This window comes from Mya arenaria, chromosome 17, assembly GCF_026914265.1.
Source record: "Mya arenaria isolate MELC-2E11 chromosome 17, ASM2691426v1".
In the NCBI taxonomy this organism is placed as follows: Eukaryota; Metazoa; Mollusca; class Bivalvia; order Myida; family Myidae; genus Mya; species Mya arenaria.
Window position 1 is genome coordinate 46,592,030 of NC_069138.1, and position 11,308 is coordinate 46,603,337.

The window sequence follows — 11,308 nt, forward strand, 5'->3', positions numbered from 1 at the left end:
GAAGAATCCTGCGGAATGTACCGTGTGGGTGTTAGTACGATTTTGTGTGTTTGTGCGTGTATGGGTGTTATGTGAGTGTATGCGTTTTATGTGCATGTATGCGTGTTATGTGCGTGCGTGCGTGTATATGTGTATGTGCACGTGCGTGGGCGTGCGTGCGTGCGTGTGTGTGTGTGTGCGCGTGTGCGTGTATGGATGTTATGAGCGTGTATGCGTGTTATAAGTGTGAAAGCGTGTGCGCACGAGCGCGCGTGTGCGTGTGCGTGTGTGTGCGTGTGTGTGTGTGCGTGTCCGCGCGCGCGCGCGTGTGTGTGTGTGTGTGTGTGTGTGCATCTATATAAATATAACTTATGTATATTATTAACTTAAACTTATGCGCTAAGGCCTTTATGCATTTGTAGTCAACTACACAATTAAAGCAGATATTGTGAAATACGTTATTACAATACTATATTTAACTCCCGTTGACATGATGCAATGCTTAAGTCACGACCTCTAAACGCGAGCTCCACCACTTTACAGTGGTACAAAGAAAAAGAGCTGTCGACACTTCCGTGGTGGAGCTGTGCCCGATGTTTTCATGAACAAACGAGAGTAGGATTTATATTTTATTTAATAATTTCATTTAACGGACATATTTCGAAATTCGGAGAATGTGGTACCGTGTAAGAACACTTCTACTGCAGGCTGGTTACTATTTCGTTACAATATTGTGCAAACTGTGGTGCCAGGAGCCTTTCTCCCGATCCGGACTTGTGCATATTTTGAGATCTGATTGCATAGCAAATACATTTCAGTACTTACACACCCCTTAAGAACATTCTCACGCATCCAAACATAACTTTTATGTATAGTACCTATGTCGGAAGACAACAGAACTAATAAGCACTTCCTAAAAAGGAAATATGCACATATTTATAAAAGTGGTGGCGCTGTTGCCCTAGTGGTGGCGCTCGGGGAAAAACACTTGTCCGGCACCGTCACCACCAACCAACAAGGTCTACGCCGGAAATTGAGTCCGGTGCTGATTGGTGAGAAGCGGTAGCGTTTCCCAACGGTGTCTAATCGAAATCGAAACTACCTGGTTATTCCAGTGACTCATACTATATTTCCACGTGACTGTTCGGATTTGAATTCATAATTTGAAATATTTGATGTAGGTAAACGTTTTGGAGAAGAGATGTGACATCTCATGCTTTGGTGAGTGTTAATATTTTCATAAGTATAACTATCAAGACAGATTTTCTAAATGTTCATTAATCAAAAACATGTGTGTAACTAACTTAGCTAAGCTAAATCGAAAGTAAGACTCCGAAAGTACTAAGTAATTATTTTAAACTAAATTATTTTGTTGATTATATATATATTTAAATCAAAATCAAACACGTCTGTGTAACAAACTTAGCTAAGTTAAATCTAAAGTAGGAATCCGAAAGTACGAAGTGATTCTTTGTTTAAATTCCGTCTCTCTCTCTCTCTCTCTCTCTCTCTCTCTCTCTCTCTCTCTCTCTCTCTCTTTCTATATATATATAAATATATATATATATATATATATATATATATAAGATAACCTAGGTGGGCAATATAGTTCTTTCTTATGACACCAGCAGACCGTGTTTTTATATATATTTATATATATGCGTAAAAACATAATGTAAATATATTTAGTCAATATTTGACACTGGTTAGCACAGTGGCTAACGCACCCGCTTCTCACCAATCCGCACTTGACTCGATTTCTGGCCTAGACTCATGCGAGTTTGGTTGGAGGGCACGATGCCGGACAAGTTTTATTAACACGCGCATGCACGCACGCATGCACGCACGCACGCACGCACATAACACGAAAAAACATTTATAGCTTGCATGTACGCACGCACATTACACAAAACACGCACGTAGTTCGCATGCACGCACATAATGTCCATACATGCATATACACACATAGCTCGCATGCACGCACATAATGTCCATACATGCACATACACGCAAACTCGTACATTCACGCACACGGAAAAATCCGCTGGGCTCTTCCATGAACGTTTTCCGTTAATTTTCGTCAGCCCTGCTGATAATTAGCACGAACATGTTCCGCGTGTATTTAGCAATAATATGTTGTTAATTTATTAATCATTATACATGTATTAAAATGAACATTGGTTTATGATTAAGAATTGCAAGTTACGGTAAATGATCAAAATATCATATAAATCATCATATAATTATCAAAATTGTCGGTCTTTTAAAGCCGATCGGTCTTTATTCTCGGGTTATATTTATAACTAATTGTGCACATTGGGTTTAGATTTTGAAAGTTGGTACACTTGCATAAAATACGAGTATGATTGAAAGGTACAGACTTAAAAACGAATAACAGTTATAAATACGACGACTACAACAGATAAACGTGACCCAATTTCTCTATCAAAAACAAGACGGCAGGTATCCTGAAAATGATAGTAGTAGTAGTAGTAGTAGTAGAAGTAGTAGTAGTAGTAGTAGTAGTAGTAGTAGTAACAGTAGTGGTAGTAGTAGTAGTAGTAGTAGTAGTAGTAGTAGTAGTAGTAGTAGTAGTAGTAGTAGTAGTAGTAGTAGTAGTAGAAGTAGTAGTAGTAGTAGTAGTAGTAGTAGTAGTAGTAGTAGTAGTAGTAGTAGTAGTAGTAGTAGTAGTAGTAACAGTAGTAACAGTAGTGGTAGTAGTAGTAGTGGTAGTGGAAGTGGTAGTGGTAGTAGTAGTAGTAGTTGTAGTAGTAGTAGTAGTAGAAGAAGAAGCAGCAGTGGCGGCGGCGGCAGCGGTGGTGGTGGTGGTGGTGGTGGTGGTGGTGGTAGTAGTAGTTGTAGTAGTAGTAGTAGTAGTAGTAGTAGTAGTAGTAGTAGTAGTAGTAGTAGTAGTAGTAGTAGTAGTAGTGGTAGTAGTAGTAGTGGTAGTAGTTGTTGTAGTAGTAGAAGTAGTAGTAGTAATAGTAGCAGTACCAGAAGCTGTAGCTGTAGCAGTAGCAGCTGTTGTAATAGTAGTGGTAATAGTAGTACACAAGTTCGTGTACAGTTTTGATATAGGTAGTAAAGCAATGGAGGCCGTACTCAACATGAATTGTTTCTTCTTGTTCTATCCTATCACATATACGGGCCAACAAACAGAGAGCTGCTTTACCGTTCACTATAAGTATAGACAAATCATAACAAATTTTAGAAATACAATTAATATAATCATATTTTTACTCGTATCACAGTTTATACTTATATTGTAATCATAGTTTCATCTGCATCTCTAGTGACGCGATAAACTAATATGTAAGACAGTAACTGATACAAATATTATATATATATATAATATATATATTCTAGAAACAAATACTAACCTTCCAAATTTAATACAATTGATATGGCAATTCCTTCCATGGTTACAACATATATTTCCTTTCAAATTCCCTAACATACAAAGTGAATGTGTTTAGCTCAAGAAATGGTAACTATGGCTTATTATTAGATTATCTATACAGGCTATATTACACCAAAGCACAGGTCATCAATACGATTACTTCAATTCTTGACATTTACATCTGCAACAGACAAAAATGGTTCCACCCGTGATGCAGCCTATAGTGCAAATTGGAATCAAGTTAACTATATTTGTACAATACTTTCAATCTTCAGACTTTGCGCTGACCTCTAAATATTTACTCTTTTTTTAAAATGTTTTTATATGTCGTTTAGAGAAGATTACCGAGCACGTATTTGCTGTTAACCTAGCCAGACATCGTCTGCCGGTCTCAAGCCCGGACAATGGGGAGAGACACAAATGTGAGTACAAATATTTACTAATACCTAACAATATATCATACGGTATGGTACTACTTTGGAACCTTTTTAAGATCAGAATCAAGATTTCGATGAAATAAAAAGAAGAGATAAAAGGAGTAGACCTATGACACTATTCCTTTTGAAAACTGTCCTGAAATAGTCCGATTTGCAAAATTGTTTCTTTGGTGATTTGAACGGGCATTCGTGTTTCTTCTTAAGGTTGTATCGCTCTGCACGTTGAAAGGAAGGACATTGAGAGGACTTGCGTTTGGATTGCTGATATTACATATCATACAGACAAGCACTTTCCTCGGTTTGATATCGGGATGGCGTTTTAAATATTCGACCTCTTCACCACTCGAGACCAACAGGCAGTGTATGGCATGCGATGATCTCAAACCACCCTTATATAACATCCTAGACACTGATAAGGACATCAATGCACTAAGACAAAGTCATAACTCTTCTTTATGTTGCGGTGATGTCCAAAACATTACACAGCTTCTTATTAAAAAGGTAGGTCTACAAAGTGCAAAGTCATTTAAAATGACTTTATGTGTACATTGGTATTTGATTCATTTAAAAACAAAACAGGTGTACAATATTAAACGACGCTCTATGCATATTGGAATTTGTTGCTTATATAAATTATGTATATAAAAAGGTTTTTACATGCAATAACGTTTCGTATTGGTTCTTAAAACAACATGAGTTAAATCATTTTATGCACCACATTGGTCTTGCAATATTGCTGACGGCTTTGTACTTTATTTCAGGAAGTATCATTAAAGTTTTACGCCACCATCTCAGCAGGTTCAAGTAAGTAATCACCATTCGTAAATTTAATAAAATGGTTAATTTTGAATTCCTTTCTAAGGTAGAAGCATGTCAAGAGAACATACTTCTATTTCATGAAAAGAAATAGAGCGTACATATTTTCATTTGTATTAACTATTAACTATAAAAATGTTATGCTTACGTTAAAATGTTGAGTTTTTCACCGTCAACTATCATTATACAAATCAAACATAAAAACTTTGACCAGTCAGTCAGAAAAAAGGTCATTAACATGAACGAGTGAAATGTCATGCGGAGCATTTCCTGTTTTGTTTTGAAATTGGTTACATACTGAGATGGCATAGAATTAAGCATCATGTAAAGTTGTTCGTGTTTAACTAGAAGCTTGGAACCAGTAGGTCAAACATAGCAGCACGTAATAAAAATAGAATGTTAAACATTGGATCAAAACCAGTTGTCCAGTAGATGACTCCAAACAATGAAAGGGTAAATACGGAGCGTTTACCGTTTATCGTCAACCGTTTAGGAAATGCATTTATCAATTATTGATGAAAAAGTTAATGAAGTTTTCAATGAGTAGTTTAGTGGCAGTAGTATACGCAATTGATGCGGAGCTCGAGTGTTTTGGAGCGGAAATTCTTTTTCAAAATGTCTTGATCGAGTTTGAATACATTGTATTATACATTATCGTGCTTTGTTTTTTATTACAGGCATAAACCTAGAATCGTTTATCCAGAACTGTGACTTAGAAGAGGACCTTAAAACCCCAAAGGCTAAACTGGTCGGTGTAGTAGATAGCGTTCCAAGTTATATAGTTCAAGGTAACAATTTTAACAGTTGTGTTATTAGTATTTTAAGAAAAATAAATAATATTTCAGAAGAATCATTTCTTTGATGTTTTTTTTTTATATAATTTGGAGTGTTATCAGAGTAATCATATTTTCACTGCAAACTTAGGAGTGAAATTATCAACTTAAAGATCTGCTTCAAAAATCCACTTTAGTTACATCCCCTTGATTAAAGCTACACACGTCACATTTGAACCAGAAAATGTTGGTAAAAATACTGAATGATACTTAATAGGTAGCATAAGTTGAGATAGATAGATAATTTGAAATAAAGAACTAAACGTTTATCAGAAAAATCCGAATTCTGATCTTCAAACGTATCCTTGTACTATAAAGCTGAATTTTAATACATTTGCTTTCATAAAAAAGAAATTGCAGACGGAAATAACTGCTCGAACATTAATTAGATATAACATGTATAGTATCGATTAAATATCGTTTTGAACTGTTTGTCTTTGTAATTCGAACTTCCCGAAATTCACTTACCAATTAACACTTTAACTGATTATTGTTGTTTTTTACCCTAACCGCGCCAAAGAAATTCATAACAACCAAGCGTGATCTCCCCTCTTAACCTTGAAAACGACCACCAGACTGGTCTCTGACAGTAAAGGATGACTGAATACCCATATATCATGAACAAAACTCTAACCCTAGGAAATACATTTTTATCCAATGCATATCCGCAAATAATTAGCTGACACGTTCGACCTGTAAAATCTTCATGTACCAAATGGCGGCAAAGTAACATCGTTATGTATTAGCCCTTTTAAATTATGAGGGGCGTCCCAGGGGTTGTGGCGTAGAAAACACTCATGAAAGAAACAGAAAAAAATGTTTATTTCAGTGTAGGATCAAATTTAATTTCACTCGTGATCATAGAAAAAATATATTTTCCTATGACACTCGTTCACTGAAGTAGAAAATATCTAATCCTTTATTAAGATTGAGTTTACATTTTATTAACCACGCTTATTAATCAGGCATCTATCTCAATAAATGATAGACACAAAAATGTAAATGTAATGTTTACTCTACATATAAATAAGAGTTATTGTTTCTCGTTTATAGGCCATGCAAAGCTTCGATGGAATAAAAACAATCGCACATTCACTGAAAACAACTGCATACATCTAGAACTTGAAGGGGAAATCTTCATACGAAAACCAGGATATTACATAGTTTCGTCAACACTGAATATCAATGCCATGAGAAGGAAAAACACAACAGAAACATTTATTCACAACGTTAATCTAGTGTCCCACAAAATTGGAACAACTAAAGTTCTCATGCAACGCAAAAGATCCATCACAGAATCGGACGAAAGTGATTTTACAAGTGTTATGTCCGCAGTGTTCAGGCTCCAAATGTATGACAGGATCTCAGTGTCAGTGAGCCATCAAGAGTATATAGCACGTAACTCTTCAACTGACAATTTTATTGCATATTACACGTATGATTTAAATTAAAGTATTAATTGAAAAGACAAACGTATATTAGTTGTAGTTAACTATGTCCTGTTTGAGAAGTAAACAACATTAGCATATGTTTTCACATCGCATGAGTTGCACATCGTGAAATTTATGATAAAATAAATTGGAAATTTATTGGAAGTATTTTTACACCGAATGTCAATCATGATAAAGGGAAGGCTTGTGATGAAGAACAAACTGTCTTCTGGCTGCATTTACCAAACACTCGCTTGTACAACGAATAGTCCATTACGACATTTTTTAAAAAAATCTCATTTTTTTGTTGTATTTTAGTTCTGTCTCTACAGTACCAGCACTCGCTAACTATGAATTTGTATATTTTATGAAACAAATATCCCCTTAATATAGGTAATGATACTATTTCATTTTATGAATATTTCCTAATGTTTTGTTTGTGTATTATGGAATAACACTTAAGTATTAGCTTACCTCCACTGTCAATAATATACACATTTCATATTTTGTTAAGGCTAATAGGTTGTTTTTTACTCTGTTTTTGGAATAACCTCAATGCAATCCGTGTATTATATGAAATCGCATATGAATACTTATTATATAGCTGAAATGAAGCAAGAAAAATTACACCGAATAATAATATATCAGTTACAATGTCATAAAGCAATTTTGTATAACGAATAATATTTAGGTATAAAGACATATTTCTTTGATTTTCCTAATGTTTCTAGGTAGAAGTGGATTGTCCTTCATATGTATATAGTTTTCAATAACTAAAAGGACAGCTAACAAAAAGGAACTGCACATGTTTCTGCCTTCTTTCCAAGAGGAAACAAGAATTGTAAATACAACTTCTTCTTTTTTCTTTCTTTTTTTGGTGTGTGTGTGTGTGTGTGTGTGTGTGCGTGCGCGCGCGCGCGCGTGTGTGTGTGTGTGTGTGGGTGTGTGTGTGTGTGTGTGTGTGTGCGGGGGGAGTTACTGGTTAGAGATCAATGGTTCCACAGAGAACCACTCATAAATAATTCGCTCACCCTTAAACTTTGTCGCTTTTGTTGTTGTTGTTTTTTTAAATGAGAGCTCTTAAGTGTTTGTGTAAAGTCATGATTCTACGAATTCTTTAATTGTACCCTTAAATATACCTGTTTATTATAAAACTGTTAGAGATACCTACTTTGTAAACGTAGATGTTAAACAGAACTGGGCAAAAGCGGTTACTGGTCGACCTGATTCATTGGTTTTAGTAATATTTGGTTAAATTATAACAATGAGACAAAGTGTTTTCCAATGCTTAAACGAAGAAGACGTGATCAGTTAGTTCAACAATGGTTTGATATTGTTTTTTACAGAGTAAATTAGAGTATTACGTTAAGTTTAATAAGGAGTTTATAATTGATCAAAAATTACAGAAACCATTGATAAAGATTACAATCGAATTGCTTTGTTAAGATTCAGTTTGACTGCAAATTCATTAGAAATAGAAACTGGAAGATACAACAACATTCTTAGAGAGAACGGAAAATGTTAAATATGAAATACCAATACGGTTGAATTACAGAGTACCACTTTTAGTGCTTGTGTCCGTTGTTTACTGACCCAAGAACTAGATAAAACCTGAATCGATCTTTTAACATCATTAACAAATTATATCCATCAAGTCTAGTATTAACAGTCGGTTCTTTCAAATTTGAATTTAATGCTATGACAAATTGTACTGATACAGTCGCTGTCGTAGCTTCTTGATCTGATGCAATGCATTGCTTTATTGAGTTTAGTCGGAATATCAAAACATATTTCATATTTGAATGTGATGCTATGACAAATTGTACTGTCGCAGCTTTTTAATCTGATGAAATGTATTTCTTTATTTATTTGATATTTATGTATCTTCTTTATACTCATCATATATAAATATGTTTATTTGTTCTCGTGTGTGACCATCTGTGTATATATTATGATGTTTGTATTAGGCCAAAGGCAAGTATTTGTTAATATTGCCAACAAACTGAAACTATATTAAAACTGATATCAGCAATTCCATTGTGATTTTATTTCATACAAATGACATTGTGTCAACTGAAACTACAAAACAAGAGTTTTGGTCGTTAAACTGAGCAATTTATCAGCATTGCTTAAATAATGAAGTGCTATTGTAGTAATGACCGCTGTTTAAATTAATACTCAGTCTTTGAAATATAACTAAACAAGACAAACATTGGATTTCATAAGAAAGTCCAATTTATGTTATAATTTATACTAAGGTGGGTATAACAATGGGCTTAATTTTTTCCCTGAGATTTCATTCCGAAAAAGTAATTATTTCTTAGGTAATTCACGAACTCGATTTAGTAGTCCCTATTTCATTTTGTACTTGTATATTTACTCGCTCAATGTTGTTACTAATACCGACATAATATATAGTTATAAAGTGTTGTCTTGTTCGTTTGTTAAAAATTCATTTTTTGATATGCTGCAAGTATGTTTGCCACGCATTCGGATATCAATGTTTAGTCTACAAAGGGGCAATACTTGTCAATTTCTTTAGCGAGTGATATGACTGTAAACATGTGCAACAATTACAGTCGCTGTAATCGTTTGAATGGTAGTAAGGATATTGCTAGTTTTATGCCGGTCGGGACGAGTGCGACTGTCGAGAGTTGTCAAAATAGGAGGTCGCGGGAGTTGTCGGGTCGCTGAGGAGATTGGTCCCGGAAATGGGAGCTTCACTGACTGAGCTGAATAATGAAGATGAAGTTTATTTGAAAATCAAGTCCTTTATGATTTTCAGGACACAGGCTTCATCTTAAATACTAAGTTTTTAACAATATGATACAGATCTCAGATTTGATAAGCATCATTAAATCATTAACTTGTCAGTACACAAATTCTAAAATTGAAGCTGAGTATCCTGAGGGATTGTGCTACTGTTTTGAAGAAAAATATATGATAGGTTGACATCAATTAAGGTAATTAAAGGAAACCACTTAGCCTAAGGTGGCCAAATTATTAAACTTAAAAACAAGTTAAGAATCTAAAAAGATATTTATTAACTGCCAAAAATATTATACAGGCTGCAGGCATTAATATGTTTACATGATGTATAGACATGCAAAGTTCGAAAAGGAGTTTTAGTCGTAATAGTTATTTTTAAACTATATCTAAATAAGTAATTCTGAGTTAAACAAAATACACATATTATCCAAATAAAAACAAATATTTGTAATTACAATTATCATTTTTACATATATTTATATTTAATTTATGTAGCAAAAATGTGGGGCATAATATTCCCCCCTACTACGGAGACTTTGGTCCCCAAAGTTTGAAAAGGGTTGAATATTTATTTATAATATTAAACATAAACATAGTAAAGCAAACGCAAATCAAATTACCTTAAACAAGTATGCAGTGACATATATGTAGAGAAACAAAGTAATACATAGTTATATATAAATCGATGAGTATGGCATGTCGTGTTGTTGGTATAGTATGTCATGTCATGAAAATGTCCAACTTTCTTTTATTCATTTGTTATAGGCATCATGAAACCGTGGTGAACCTTATACAGATATACATAATATGGTCTCTTAAGAATTTGCTTGATTTTGAAACTCTCGAAAATGTTGAGTTTAAGCTTTGACGGAATGACAACAGATTTTTTTGACAGGTTATCTGAAATTTCGAAATCAAGCCAGAATACATTCAACTTTGGAGAGAAACAACCTTCAACGTGAAGTGAATTGATGTCAGAAGGCACATGAATGTTGAGGAAAACAGGATATATTGTAGTGTGACCTCAACAATGAGGACATATTGACGTCTGTATGTGATTTCTAAACACAGTTTTGAAATATGTTGGAATCTGAAATACCTATTAGTATATAATTACTGAAGTGAAGAAATAACAATAGCACAAGAAAAACAATAATGTCAACATGAGAACTGGTAAGATTCATACAACACCTGGTATCCCTGAAAGTTAGAAAGGGTTTGAAAACACCAGCAACGATTCTGAGAAAGAAGAGAGGTGTAGAGCACTTATTTATTTCAACAAGCTTGTCAAAAGCACCTATATATAGCAATAGGTTTGTCAAATCAGAATCATTACTGAGTTAAGATAGAAAAAGATAAGACAGAAAAGTGGCCATAAAAAATAAAGGGGTACCTAGTCATTTGAAAACTTACAGAACATCACGGTATATTGAAATCTTAATGCACCATTGTTTTTCTTCTGAGCTTTCCATTCTTATGATACGTTTGAAGAAATTCTTGCTCGTACTTCATCTTCTCTTCAGCCCATTCAGTGCACCACACTTGCCAGTCTTCTGCCCTGTTCCTTGGGTTTCCAGAAAACTTTGGCAATGTGATTGCTCCCATTTCGGTTTCCTCTTCCCTAATAACCTCAAAGACAAGAGT

At 34.4% G+C, this 11,308-nt stretch overlaps 1 protein-coding gene across 3 annotated transcripts in view; it reads left to right on the forward strand.

Annotated features, from left to right (window-relative positions):
• The window catches only part of LOC128223930 (uncharacterized), a 73,353-nt gene extending 64,426 nt beyond the window's left edge, over window positions 1-8,927 (forward strand). The window contains exons 1-6 of one of the 3 annotated variants that reach the window (XM_052933418.1): window positions 1,110-1,200; window positions 3,715-3,801; window positions 4,021-4,317; window positions 4,578-4,620; window positions 5,310-5,420; window positions 6,519-8,927. In XM_052933418.1, the coding sequence (XP_052789378.1) occupies window positions 3,784-3,801; window positions 4,021-4,317; window positions 4,578-4,620; window positions 5,310-5,420; window positions 6,519-6,916 (867 nt within the window). In that variant the 5' untranslated portion in view covers window positions 1,110-1,200; window positions 3,715-3,783 and the 3' untranslated portion in view covers window positions 6,917-8,927. Of the gene's footprint in view, window positions 1-1,109; window positions 1,201-3,714; window positions 3,802-4,020; window positions 4,318-4,577; window positions 4,621-5,309; window positions 5,421-6,518 lie in introns of those variants that run through there. The other 2 variants (XM_052933419.1, XM_052933416.1) reach the window with 2 other exon arrangements.
• Window positions 8,928-11,308: the final 2,381 nt, after the last annotated feature.